At 43.8% G+C, this 15,045-nt stretch overlaps 1 protein-coding gene across 2 annotated transcripts in view; it reads left to right on the forward strand.

Annotated features, from left to right (window-relative positions):
- Nucleotides 1–15,045, forward strand: part of GRIK5 (glutamate ionotropic receptor kainate type subunit 5) — a 487,066-nt gene that overhangs the window by 375,066 nt on the left and 96,955 nt on the right. For both annotated transcript variants that reach the window (XM_085875712.1, XM_085875713.1), the window contains exon 16: nt 6,877–7,042. In XM_085875712.1, the coding sequence (XP_085731838.1) occupies nt 6,877–7,042 (166 nt within the window). The remainder of the gene's footprint in view (nt 1–6,876; nt 7,043–15,045) is intronic.

Consider the following 15,045-nt stretch of genomic DNA (forward strand, 5'->3'; position numbering starts at 1 on the left):
AAAGGTTGTGGTCAATCTATGACAAAACTTGGTAGATGAGTTGATTAGGTGACAACAACAAGCCAATTAGATTTTAGTTCAGGTCTGGATTCAGATCCGGCCTATCGGTGGGATAGAAAATATAAACTGTTCAGCCTGGGGGAGGTATGCGTTCCACCATCCATCCATCCATCCATCCATCGGGACCATACTATGCAAAGCATTGGTGCTGCCTAAGCAGTCTTCTTGGCTATTGGACACAATCCTGGACGGGTCTCCACTCCGACGCAGCATACCAGCATGCTGGCACTCATTTTTACCGACCTTGGAAGGATGACAGGCAGAGTCAACCCCACCTGGTATTAATTCAACAGCCGAGTGGGATTTAAACTCAGGATCCTAGGATCCCAAGCCCACCACCCCAACCATTAAGCCAACCCCAGGCATATGCGCTCTACCGAGTGCCCTTGTAGTTTTATATTTAGTTATCAGATCTACTATAATCTGTTTGTGCCAACATGTTAAACTTTGAAACCACAAATTAAAACTTGCTTCATATTACTGCATCTGTAGACCACATCTATTTGGCTAGAATCTCAGCTTTAAAAAACCCACTCTTGAGAAAGTATAGTGGATGAGCCTCTCACAAGGTTGTGAATGAAGGACAGGGATGCACATGCGCAGCAGAGTTTTGTTAAGTTGTACTCGACCTAGATATGCAGACCGGGATGACTAGAGGACGACTTCTACTTTCCCGTACCCTGAGTGGATGTGCTGTAACGTGATGAGTGTTAGCAGATGCTCACCCAATGTCTACTCAACTCAGTCCCAGCTCACCCAGGTCCCTTTTCACCGCACTTCCTTCTCATCCAGGTCCCTCCTCACCCAGTCCCTTCTCACACAGTCCTTGCTCACCTCTGCCTGTGTTTCATGTATTTTTTTTCCTCCTCTCTAACCCTATGGTATGCCAATATCAGAGGTCTGCACTCCAACTTTACACTTTCATTTGATAAGATGTCTTGGACTCTTCTGTGTAGCTTTGTGTGCCTCTCCATAACAACAACATAACAACGAGACCCAGAAGCTCTAGAAAAATTTATTTTTGTGGAATACTGTCCCTCAAACTCAGATGACTCCATACACAATGCTCTCTCTGCAAACATTGACACTCTGCACTTCTCTTACCCCTGTTCTCTCTTCCTAATCTGAAGGAACTTTAATTGCTGCCATGCCAGCTGACTGGCAATCAGCCTTCATTTGTAAGTTGCTATCCATTGGTCTTCCAAGCCACCTACACAAATTGTTGTCTGATATCCTCTATGAGCAGAAACAACTGGTGGCCCTTGATGGTGTCCTTTACAATGACCTTTTCCTTTACGCTGTGGTTCTACAAGACATCATCTTCGGACCTACTTTTTCTTAATCAATATTGTTCGTTTATCGATGTGATTCTCTTGAAAACAGACTTTTCCATTTTGCTGATGCCCACACCCTGTGCAGAATGGTACATCACCTTTCTGAAATGCTGGCCTCTGAATCCCTTTAATTACACCTACATGACATAACTCCCTGCTCAGTTATTTAGAAATATGACGTTCAACACTGGCAAGTCACCCACTCTCGCACAGTCTTTGCAGAAGGATCGCCAATTAATCTATCCAATCCACTTCTCTACACAGCCACTGTTGCAGTTTATAGAACTCCTTAGCATCATTATCTGCCATAACCTTTTGTGGGAGCATCGTATCACCAAACTGGCATCAAAGGCTAGTAGCTGTCTTTTCTCCATAGAACTAAGGTAGTTCTGCACCACAGCAAGCTCATCAGCGTTTAAAGGGCTTTCTCCTTTGGAGCTCTATGGCATCTGCGTTCTCACACTGGGTTGGTGCTTCTGATTTCAACATTGCTCCTCTTGAGACAGTTGAAAATGAGGCCTTTCACACCTTTGGAATGTCAAGACTGGAGGTGGATTCTGAAGAGCTGTCAATGTCCCACCAATGGAAAGTTGATGGACTCATTTTAAATACAAGCTTACATCTGGCCTTGCTCTTCCTGTCCTTTCCTATCTCTGCTCTCCCCCAAGCCACCCAAGGTTGCCCACATTCTTCAATAAAAAAATCCTCACATGCTTACCCTCCAAAGTTCCACGATCAAATGTCCATCCCCTCTCCTTTTCACTCCATTCCCATCTAGACACATACAGTCTGTAAACCTGCTGCCATTTGTTGTTGAGCTCCTCCATTAATCTCGACTCAGATATCATCTAGAGTTGAAAGAATACCTTACCCAACACAGTCTGAGAAAAATGACATGGGGAGAGTTCTTTTAAACTCTTACTTTGCATTTCCAAGCACGATCCATGTTCGTTTTGTTTCGTGAACCTTCCATAACAGGCATCATGACAACGATACAAAGCCGATGGCTCAAATGAAACGGTCCGGAGCTGACGATGCTCCGCTGAGATACATTTTCCGTCGCCATCGAGGATTATCCATGCATTTGCGAAATTACAAACCTTCCGCAAACTCCTGTTAAAGAAAATGATGATTTAGGAAACAATCTTTGAGAAAAAGATGCACCAAACAAGCAGCGCTCGGCACCACCATATTTGTCCGAATGTATAATTGCAAACAGCTATGCTGCCCTCAAGGCATGAATATATTTCTAAGTACTCCGAGACGGAAGGTTTTTCAAAGTTCCAAAAAGATGATTTGTATCATATTCGAGTGTATCATTCAATTGAGATAAAATAAAGATTTTAAAAGTTATTGGGAAAAAAAAATTCTGAAGTTTACCGCCGTTGATGTAGCGTCTCTCACACCACCTTTTTTGACACATTACATTAGTTCTTCGTGCCTGTTGTTTGTGTCCTTTATGGCATCCTTAAAACAATACGTTTCCTGTTTGGAATGATTTTCAATTTCGTTTGACTGCCAGACAGACAGACAGAGGAAAAACAATCATCTCACTCCTCTCTGCGCATGTGTGATCGGGACAAATTAATAGCCGAAGTACTGTTAAACTGCAGGTTCATTTTCCGATTCATGTTCAAAATATAACGTTCATTTTAAATGAATGTGTTCCCTCAATCATAAACTGACGTTTGGAAACAGTCAGACAGACAGACAGACAGAAGTGAACCAATTGCTTAACCTCACTTTTTGCTTCATACATGTGAGGTGAAAATGATGTGAACCGTGACAATCTGACAATGGAGACGATGTATAATATGGATGAAACCCCTTGCTCTTTGCAGCCACAAAAATCAAAATGGAACGAAAATCGAATCGAAGCGTTGAGAGAAGGCTTTACCCACTGGACAACATTGTCACGAACTCCTCGAGATATTGTTATGGACAGATATCCAAAATGCACAGGTTATCACCGAACAATGATCATTCACACTGGAATGAAGACAACGAAAGCAGAACCATAAATACTTATGAGTCATAAACAAGAAAGAATGGAATGAAAGCTGAAAAATGAATGAAACACTGAGGTCATGCCTGAATATCTAATTCTTATACATGCTCGTCTTTGTCCGTTTCACCTTCACCTTATCTGTCTGGAGTATGAATCTTGTACTTTCTCGACAATACCATAATTTTCCCTTTATTGACTAATTGCTGATTTTGGAGGCAGGAAGTTGAATCATTCATCAGTTGAGGTTTAAATAAGTTACAGTAAAACGCTTGTGCTTAAACCTGGGTGTTTCACTTCGCAGATTTGTCTTCGGTGCCTTATTAGGCATTTTTATCCCCACACTTTAAAAAACAAAAAAATTGGGGGATATTGTAATCTGCTCTGTCTGTCTGTCTCTCTGTCAAGCTATCTCCTTCTAAATGGTTGCACTGAAATTCACCAAACTTGGTAGTTATGATCATCACATGGCAAGAATGTGTGAGAGCTGTATCATTTTGACTCCCCCCCCCCAACCCCTCTTGGGCCCTGTAGAGGTGAAAGGGGTGAAGGTCATCAGGTGATTTATCAAAAAAATGCAATTATGGGCACATTTTAAAACATTTTAATGAAACTTTGGATATAAAATCAACATTGGAGGATGCATGAAATGTGGAACGATTTTTTTGTGGGGGGGGGGGGGATTTGACCCCCGGTTCATGTCCCATGGGATGAGGACTTGGGGTCACAGGGGTCAAAACAAGATTTTTTTTAACTCCAAGTTTGATGTTGGGTCATTCCTGGTGGAAACTTTTGCCGTCTTTCAACTTTAATTGAGGTGGGAAGCGTGGGGATTTGCGATGGCGCACCATCGACATCGCTCAAGCTTCCCTTTAAGATGATATTAAATAAATCTGATCATAAAATAGGGTGGCTGTTCATAATATTTACACGACCAGAAAATAAAAAATATCGATCTTGTATCGTCAGCTTTTTTGCCTATTCCCAAAGGGATGTGAGAGACTATTGTAATTGGTCTGTGTATGGGTGGAGTCCGCACACAGGTTAATTCCCAGATCTGATGGAATATCTATACCCCGGCAAGGCTCTGAATTGTTAAATGTTCAGTCTTATTCTGAAATTCATGCATAAATATATATATGCACACATGGCTGCAGCAGTAACTAGAAAGCATCTCAAAATGCAAAAAATGCCTGTCCGTGTCCGCTTTGTACTGGAACTAAACTTGAAGAAAACAACAGTTCAAAAAAAAATTGTATATTTTATTAATTTGTGTTCTCCGCAATCTCATAATAAAGGTTGGTTGAAGATTTGATGATGAAAGCTACATTGGTAAAAATGTTACAGCCTGGACGTACACTCTGAATCTCAATAGTAAACAAAGATTTCAATTAAAACATTTATGGCTGGTCTACCACTTCACCGATGACGTCATCCTTACAATCCCTTATTCCCCACTGGGAGTAGAATGAGATGTCCCAAGTTTCAAAAAAAAATTCCCATCAGAGGTTTCAGAGATAAAATGTTTTTTGTTTGTTTTTTTTTTTGCATTTAATCTAAGATGGCTGCCATACCACCTGACCTATGACATCACAATTATCATTAAATTATTCTTCATGGGGGGTCGCTCATACCTGAAAAATGTGTCAATCGGACAAGTGGTTTCTGAGAAAAAAAAAATGTTCAAAAAAGAGCAAAAATAATATAATAGATAAATAATAATAATAATGAAAATTATTTTAACAAAATTATTCATTTGTCTTCTTAATTTTCTCATAATGAAGCTTTGTTGAAGATTTGATGACTAAAGTTCAAATAATAAAAAAAAAAGTTATGACCTCGACACACACAGACACAAAGAAGTGATTGCAAAACCCAAAAATTATGAACATTATATTATCCAATGTCATGTTTTTCCATTTTGTTGGAAAATTGTGTTCATAAAAAAATTACCATAGCTTATAGTTTTGAATTAGGGCTCTGCATCATCCACCTAAATATTTTAATGGTTTGTCAAATGAACAGAGTTTCAGCCAGATAGTATATCATGCAGGAGAAGGTAAGGGAAGAAGTGAGTCTGAGAAGAAACTAAAATCACCATTTTCTTGGTTACACTTGTTGTTATTATTATTATTATTATTATTATTATTATTCTTGCATATGGCAGCTTGGCTGCCAGGAAGCTATAATTTTGGTTGGGTGAAGCTATGCCACTGATGCTGTGCCTCTATACCAGTACAATGGTCCTCATTTTGCTGACCGAAGAAGGATGGCAGGCTGAGTCAACCCCACCTGGTATTAATTCATCAGCCAACAGGGCTCAAACTCAGGACCTTATAATCCCAAGCCAGCCACCCTAACCACTAAACCAGCACCAAGCTTGTGGTTACACTCTATTTGCTTTCGATTGTAGAAAGATTACAAAAAAACCAATTGTATATCGTCAAGGCTCATGTAAGAGCTAGAACACTGAACGAATCAGAAAGCAACAAAACAAAAACAACAGCAGAGAGAGAGAGGGAGGGTGGGGGCAAAACCAACTACAGGGTTGAGGAACAAAGCAGAGGGAGACTTGGACAAATCATGGAAGTGTTGAGGAATCAGGAGTAGGGGAGGATGCATGGGGTGGACAAGATGGATACAAAAGCAAACTCTTCGAAAGGAAAAACTGGAAACTTGGAAGAGGTTGGCTTGGGAGTAGGAAGGAGGATTAACAGCGGTTGAACATATCATGGTTTTGGATGGGGGGGGGGGGTGATCTGAGAATTAATATTATAGATTGTCAAAAAATCTGGTCCAACTTTTGCTGTCTTATGATGCATTATGATTAATAACAGCTTTAAACGTATGTCACTCTTACCTCGGTTTGTCATTTGAAAAGAGAGGGCCATTACTTGTCTGAGAACTATTTTTCATAGAAACCTCATTGTTAAGAAAATTGATTTTTCTTCTCCACAATATAACTGCACTGCTGAACCCTATTTATGCAATCATGTGCGGAATGTTTGCTGATCCCATCTTTACCGGGGCGTTGCTATACCGCTGTTGCAGTGCTTTTATAAATGATAACAGGAATTTGGCAAGCGTAATGGTATGAATGGCGCACTCTTTTCAAAATGTGCATTGATCTCGCGTTCGCTGCGACTCGCTCCTGGTTTTGCATCATCTTTGGGCGTGTGCCCTGCTGCTGATACAGGCCCCATCCAACTCCCATCTTGCACCTCGTGTATTTCTGCAAGGATGTAAAATTTGGATGGACAACGTATCGGCACTCAATTAATGGCCTACTCTTTTCGAAAGAGAGCGCACGTGGTCTTTAAAATTTAAATGAAGCTACACAACCTCTGAGCCATTCTATCACTCCACCGTATCACCTGAAATACAATAATGCCTGTCATTCACAACCACCCGTTTTGTCCGTTGTAAAATAATAGTGGTGAGTGTGCAGGTTATGATGGTGATTTTGTGGGTGAGCAGGTGGACATTTACTTTGATCATCGTCTCGTCGTACACGGCGAACTTGGCAGCGTTCCTGACGGTTCAGCGCATGGAGGTGCCCGTCGAGTCGGTGGAAGACCTCGCTGACCAGACGAATATAGAGTACGGCACGCTGCAGGCTGGCTCGACCATGACCTTCTTCCAGGTGCGTCGAAGCATGAGCAGCAGGCTTTTTGAACTGCTCTCCAGATAATAGCAGCACTATTTTCAAGCCTGGAAATCTAACCGATAACATTGTCACAATTGGGTTGAAACCTAGAGAAAGGTAATTGCCTTGGATGGGGACGGCACGCAAGGAAAGACATTATAATTTCTCTTCAACGTTCCTATCTTCTTCAGTTTAATGCTTTTAAATCTCTTGCAATGTCTGATCATTCGAATTGACAATTAATGTCCCTTCTTGGGCAGCCTTCCCCTGTACATGAAATAGTGGTAAATATCTTCAGGCTTCAAATATCTCCAACCATTTAGTTGGAATAATATAACTATGAATTTGGAATATCATCATGATGGGCTTAAAGACCTTATTATCTTTTTGTTCATTTTGCTATCCCTAGTATCGTTTCCTTTTTCCAGAAACATTATGCAATCCATGAGTACACGTCATGTGGTTTGGATCCATTTTCGTTTTCATCATTACGACACCGGCATTTGAATGAAGTGCAAATTTTACCTTTGGCTGTACGTTTTCATGTGACGACGCAATCAATGTCAACGCCATGACAACCTGAAATGCATTTCAACCTGAAAATTCGATTCCGATTCTCATACGTTGATGCAAAAGTCTCTTTCAAGCATTCAAAACGTTTCTTATTGGCATTTTCAGTCGTGGCCGCTGATGAGGTCACTAATCGCAATTTCAAACTTTTGTGAGACACCACGTTAATCAGGGCATCACATTTATCGCAGATACTTCACACGAAAGTAAATGGTACCCGGGAATTATTAGTTCACGGTGCCTTTTGATCACCTAAGTAGGGTTCATGAAAACCTAAGTGAGTTGTTAAGGATCCCAATTACATTCGAAAGGGAATGATGTTCCATCCTCTTTTTTTTTTTTTTTTGCCCTTTCAAACGTGTTGCTCATCCGCTTTGCTCGTACACCTTGTTATAACTGTGCCTGTTTAATCTCAACTACCTTTATTCCACTTTCAACTCTTCTCTTTCTGTCTTTTTTTTTTTTCTTCCAATCTGGTATGTGACACCAACAGTAGTCAAAAAATATCCTGGGAAAGTTTTCATTTCCGGAGAAACCTGTCGTTTGTGCTCAAGCGATGACCAGAGTGAAGGGTCAATGCATCTGACGGGATGCAAGCTTAGAAGGGCTGAAATAACTTATCAAAGCATTGGACCTATCGAGATAGTCCCCGAAGTTTGAGCTTGAACGCGTATCGTTACTTTGAATCGATTCCCAGCAGAAGAGGAAGTAGGTATCATTGACCGAGTGCTCACATCTAATGCTCACGTCGATACTCCAGCCATTTAAAGATGATAAGGGAAGTTTAACATTCGAATCAATAAGTGTGCATTTTAAGGAAAATGGACTCGATGGGGAGAATGAAATGAAATGAAAAATTAAATAAATTTTTTTCTTTGTAAAATGTACATGAAAAAAAAAGTCATGGTACGGTGAATATTCATACGTTGAGGACGCTTGACTATGCCTAAAACTGTGTGAGTAGTTAGAGTAACCTATTCTACTCTAATGAGCCAGGCCAGGCCAGTTTGCCCTTCCTGGCATGACCGTGTGTTTAGTGGAAGATTGGGGGTCCAGCTTGGCCCTTTTGGCATTCCCATCTGAGCACATACAGCTGATGATGCTAGGATCGCAGATTCACATCCCACATATAGATATATATATATACTGTATATATAAATATATATTTTTCTGTACTGTGTTGATTTGTCCATTGCCTACTGCAGATGTCCTTGTCATTGATCTAAGAATAGACTGATCTTTCCTATTTTCCTTGTCGTGCATCTGATTTACGTACGACTTCCACCTCGAGCTTTCTGTCACCATTAAAAAAAAACTATATATATAGATATATTTATGCAACAACAGCAAAATTAAATAATGCTGATATTCCTTCGACAAGGACAATTGGCTCAGTTTCCCATTGTGCGGCTGGTGAAGGAGAAATGTCATTCCCCACCCTCAGCACAATGGGCTTATCCACGTATCCTTGAGAGGTTGAAGCCAAGCACATCTCTCCTTCGAGCACGAGCGTCAGCAAGAGGAAAAATATCCTCTTGTTATCAGCAGATGTTATTTCCCCACGGAGTAGAACTTGTTCCACCAAGGCTCATTTAAAACTGCTGCCATATAGCAGAGATTAATATAATTCAATTAGCATTTTACTTCCTCCTTCACCGGCCACCAGAACCCTCCTCATTGCTGCCATCGTTTGCTTAATTACACGTATCACGGGTATTGCGCTCCGTGGAGGGAACGAGCAATGGAAATGCTTTTCTGCAGGGGTCAGAGGAAACATTTTACAAGAGAAATCACTCGATGCAGACACAATGGACTATTTTAACAATGTGGGGTGTGGGAGGGGTGTCAACTAATTCCGACAAAGTGATACATTCGCCTGAGGTCTGAAAAGTATTCGTTAAAATATTTGAAATGACAATTTTTAATCGGTGACAGCTGTCATATTCAGCCATTTTCTTGAGGGAAAGGAGTTACCTTTTGTACAGATTCAGATTGGAGAAGGGAAACGTATCAATCCGTTTTCACAACCTTGTTTGAAGAGGTGCCTTATGTTCCTCCTCCTCATCTTGATAAATATTGCATCGTTGCAAAGTGTACAGAATTGACTTTCGTTCGTCAACAGTTTTTTTTTTTTCTTCACAGATCAAAACAACAATAGTCCATTGTTCGAGGCACCAAAATGGCAGTCAATCCCACAAAAGGCGAATATCTCTGAACACTTTCTTAAACATCGGCAGTGGTGACTTAGTCCAGGTTTGGAGGACTCACCGCTTGTATCAACAATGACAACACGTCAGCTCTGTTTCCATCGAGTAACAGCATGAAGATAATGAGTTCCCTTCCAAGGAACTTCAATGGAGCAAGGAAGCCATTAGGCCCATCGAGCCTGCATAATGGTTGCCAACCCATTGTTTGTAAGTGCTCTCTCTCGTTTTAAACGCTGAGCGTCAAGCAAGGAAGCAGCACGTACTATTTTTAAACTCCTCGGTATGACTCGGCGAGGTTTAGAACTGCCGACCTCCCAGACTCAGAGCGGACTCTCTAACCGTCACCCCCCACCGAGTCTGGTTAAGACTACACAACTCCTGGCAGACCTGTTTCAACTGACACAAAGATTGAGGTTCAAATGCCTTTATGCTGTCCTTCAAAAACGAACTGCTCAATAATTCCATCAGCACTTGTCAGGCATCCGAGTTCAAGAAATTCCCTTGGCTGTGCAACGACGAATGAACTCAACAGCATTCTTTCCTATTTGTGCATGATGTCCTTCTTGGGATATTCCAAGAATAATGACAGGATTTATAACAATTGCTTATGTAATTGGAACAAACAAGGACTGAATACATTCGAGGAACACACATAAAGCTTGTGTCTCAGGATATCCATTCCGGAAAAAGTTATTCCAACACAATATGTTAACATTGGTGGAAATCGGTCACAAGTTCATCCGCAAACACCGAAGATGAGGAGGACATGCTCCAAGGGATTCTCAGAAACATCTGGTACTTATTTGACACGATGACAGGGCCTTCCATGAAGAAGCGACAAGACGAGGGAAATGTCCAACTTTTTTTTTTTAATTATCTGGGCAAGCAGATGATTGCATATACAAGAGATGGTTGAAGAAAGCAACCGAGTATTTATCCAGACATTCAAAATGAACTACAGCAGACTTTGGCATTGGCTTTGTTGTGTGGACTGTGCTTTCCCACTGACGGACCGCTGGTAGCCTGTACATGTCGCTGCGTTTGAGCCTGGGGAATAGCTGCTGAAATCTATCTGTAATTTTTCTGTAAGGCCCACTTGGCTGTGCCTGGGTGGGTTTGAGGGTTGTGGAGTAGCTGCTGAAACCCGAATCCTGTTCAGGTTCCTCTTGATGACCTCCATCTTTCCTCTTTACTTCTTTGGGTTCCTTCTTGGTCTTCTGTTTCATTGAACAGAGTTCCAAACAATATGCATGATAGTATATGGGAGACAATAAGAGGGATGCTGGAAGTTGAAGAATCATTTTATTGATCGCTACTTCGTGGATTGTATGAAAACTGACATGCCATTTGCTTTGACTTGATCTTTCTGGAAGTGACGTGAGGGGCCAACAATACAATGGTGTTTCCAACATGCATGGATTTAAAAGCAGTGTTTGTCCTCAGATCCAGAGAGAAAGGCCCAAACGCCATGTTAAGACATTGATTTGATACTTGGTGCTGTTTTGAGGCTCCAAAAATCAGGTCAGGTCAGGTATGGGAGCATGCGCCAGACAGCGCGTCGCTGCGTCCACTTTCCGCCGGTACTCCAGGGGCCTCGGTCTGGCCACCCCCCGGGCAGATGCCTGGCCCATCCCCATCTCCTTGAGATGCTGATCAACCTGCCATAACAACGAGGCACGTGGTTGGCCCATTGGCCTCCTCCACTCACGAGACTCCCTCGCTGAGAGAATCAGGTGAGCAGGATCAGCATCAGGAAAACGAGCCACATGTCCGTACAGCTGCAGCTAATGCTCAGAGACTATGCAGGGAACAAATCTCATTTGAGTCTCTCTCAGAAACTTCTCGTTGGACACAGTCTGACCAGCGAGAGCCAAGGATTCTCCAAAGAGACCTGGTATCAAGGGAATTAAGTCGCCATCTCAGATCCCTGGTCAGAGTCCAAGTCTCATATCCATAGAACAAGACAGGAAGCAACAACGACCTGAAGACTCAAAATTTTGTCCTCCCACACAGGTACCGGCAGTGCCACACCCCATGATGCATTGAATCCATGACTCCCAGAATCTGTTGACCTATGGCTCACAGCCAGCAGAGACATGAATAGCACTGCCAAGGTAAGTGAATCTCTCCTTGACCTCAATATCCTCACCACAAATGGGTACAGACAAGATAGCAGCATCCAAGATGTCATCGAAAGCCTGGATCTTAGTTTTGACCCAGGAAACCCGTAGTCCAAGCAGCTCCGGCTCCTCATTCAGCACCTCGAGGGCCCCCAAAAGGATATCTAGAGTCTCCGCAAAGATGACTGCATCATCTGCGAAATCAAGGTCAGAGATATTGACATTCCCAAATGATGCACCACAGCTTGATCTCTCCGACATCCTCCCCAGAATCCAATCCATACAAGTGCGAAAACGTGTGGGGGCCAGTACACACCCCTGACGAACTCCAGTAACAACTGGAAATAAGTCAGAGATGGTACCACCACATCTCACAGCACTCTCAGTACCAGAGTATAGTTCAGACATCAGATCGATCAGTTTTGGTGGCACCCCACGAAGACCAAGAATCCTTCAAAGGGCATCCCGATTCACTGAATCAAAGGCTTTACAGAGATCAACATAGAGGGCAAGCAGCCCCTGCTGAAACTCTCATCTGTATTCGGTGAGGACCCAAAGAGCAAGGATACGGTCAATCGTTGACCTCTTTGGTGTAAAGCCAGACTGCTCTGGGCGCTGGTGCTTTAGCATATGGTGGCGAACCCGATAAAGAATTAATCCAAGCAAAGATCTTGCCCAGCACTAGGAGCAGAATCACCGCTCGGTAGTTGTTGCAGTCTTGGCGATCACCCTTCCCTTTACAGAGAGGGACAACAAGGCCCCTCTTCCAGTCAGTTGTGATGATGCCTGTGTTCCAAGCAGAGCACAGAACTGGATGCAATGACACGAGTGCAGCATTTCCACCAGCCTTGAGAAGTTCAGCATGGATGCCACAGATCCCTGGAGCTTTGCCCCATTTCAACAGGTTCACTGCAGCCTGTGTTTCCACAAACGATGGTCGACCATAGTTGATTGGATGGTCAGCAACAGGGATTGTAACACCCCTGACATCCAACTCAACAGCTGGTGAATCAGCCTGGTACAGGTGCTCAAAGTAACTGGCCCAGCGGGCCTTCACTTCAGCCTCCTCTGTCAAGAGCCTACCACCCTCTACTCTAACTGCATTACACCGAGGGACGGGCTTGGACGAACGCAATGCGCGAATTCCCCTGTAAGCAAGACGAGAATCACTTGACCAAAGGTGATGCTCTACCTCCTCATAAATTCCTTGTACATGTGCCTCCTTGTCCACCCTTGGTGCACGTGCACTTTTATGCCTCAGCTCCCTGAACAGCTTAGCTCTTCTTCTTCGTTGCCCTCCGGTGAGTTCCAAGACATCTCCGGGCAACATCAAGGGCAGTGGTCTTGAAGGCACTCCACAACTCTTCAGTATCCCCCGAAGCACCCAGACCCACCAAATCCCGACTCAGCCCGTTCGCAAACTCCTCAGCTACCCTCTCATCTTTGAGCTTGCCAACATCCAGCCAAGGATGGGATGGTACCATTCTCCTGGATTTAAGCTGAAACGTAAGAGTTGCTATAACAAGCCGATGGTCAGTATTGAGGAACTCAGCACTCCGGTAGACCCTGCAGTTCTGGATCATCCTCCAGCGACCATCAACGACCACATGGTCAATCTCCTTTGCCACACCGCCAGCGTTGGAATACCAAGTCCAGCGATGAGCTTGTGGGTGCTGAAACCATGAACCGGCCACCCGAAGTCCATGACTTCTTGCAAAGTCAAGGAACTTGGTGATATTCTGGTTCATAGTTCCAGACCCATGGGGACCAACACACGTCTCATAACCATCCCTATCAGTCCCAGTCGATGCATCAAAATCCCCCAAGACTCGAAGAGTTTCTCGCCTGGGGCACTGATCAACCACAGACTCGAGCGTGGCATAGAATGCGTTCTTCATGGTGAGATCACTCACCTCAGTCGGAACATATGCAGAGACCAGGGAAATGACACCCAAGGAGTGATGAATCCTTTGTCTCATAATGCACTCGTTGACAGGTGTTACCTCAATTATCATTGGAATCAGCTTATTGGACACAGCTGCAGCAACTCCTTGGGCATGGTGACAATCAGAGTGACCAGGCCAACAGTAGGTGTAACAGGTCAGGTCAGGTATGGGAGCATGTGCCAGAACAGCGCGTCGCTGCGTCCACTTTCCGCCGGTACTCCAGGGGCCTCCGTCTGGCCATCCCCCAGGCAGATGCCAGGCCCATCCCCATCTCCTTGAGATGATGGTCAACCTGCTGCAACCATGAGGCACGTGGTCGGCCCACTGGCCTCCTCCACTCATGAGACTCCCTCGCTGAGAGAATCTGGTGAGCAGGATCAGCGTCAGGAAAACGAGCCACATGTCCATACAGCCGCAGCTGACGCTCACGGACTATGCAGGTAACAAATCTCATCCGAGTCTCTCTCAGCAACCGCTCGTTGGACACAAATCCGACCAGCGATAGCCAAGGATTCTCCGAAGAGACCTGGTACCAAAGGAATTAAGTCTCCGTCTCAGATCCTTGGTCAAAGTCCAAGTCTCGCACCCATAGAGCAAGACTGAAGTAACAAGGACCTGAAGACTCGGACTTTCGTCCCTCCCGCACAGGTACCGGCAGCGCCACACCCCATGATCCAGTGAATCCATGACTCCCCAGGCCCGACCCAGACGCCTATTGACCTCCGGCTCACAACCTGCGGAGACATGAATATCACTGCCAAGGTAAGTGAATCTATCCACGACCTCAACATCCTCACCACAAACAGACACAGACAGGACAGCAGCATCCAAGATGTCACCGAAAGCCTGGATCTTAGTTTTGACCCAAGAAATCCGTAATCCCAACGGCTCCGACTCCTCATTCAGCACCTCGAGGGCCCCCAAGAGGATGTCTAAAGTCTCCGCAAAGATGACTGCATCATCTGCAAAATCAAGGTCCGAGATCTTGACATTGCCAAACGATGCACCGCAACTTGATCTCTCCGACATCCTCCCAAAAATCCAGTCCATACAAGTGCTGAAAAGTGTGGAGGCAAGTACACATCCCTGACGAACTCCAGTAACAACTGGAAATAAGTCAGAGGCGGTACCACCACACTTCACAGCACTCAGTACCA

This window comes from Eptatretus burgeri, chromosome 3 (genome assembly GCF_056783735.1).
Source record: "Eptatretus burgeri isolate ZD-2024b chromosome 3, Ebu_testis_v1, whole genome shotgun sequence".
NCBI lineage: Eukaryota > Metazoa > Chordata > Myxini > Myxiniformes > Myxinidae > Eptatretus > Eptatretus burgeri.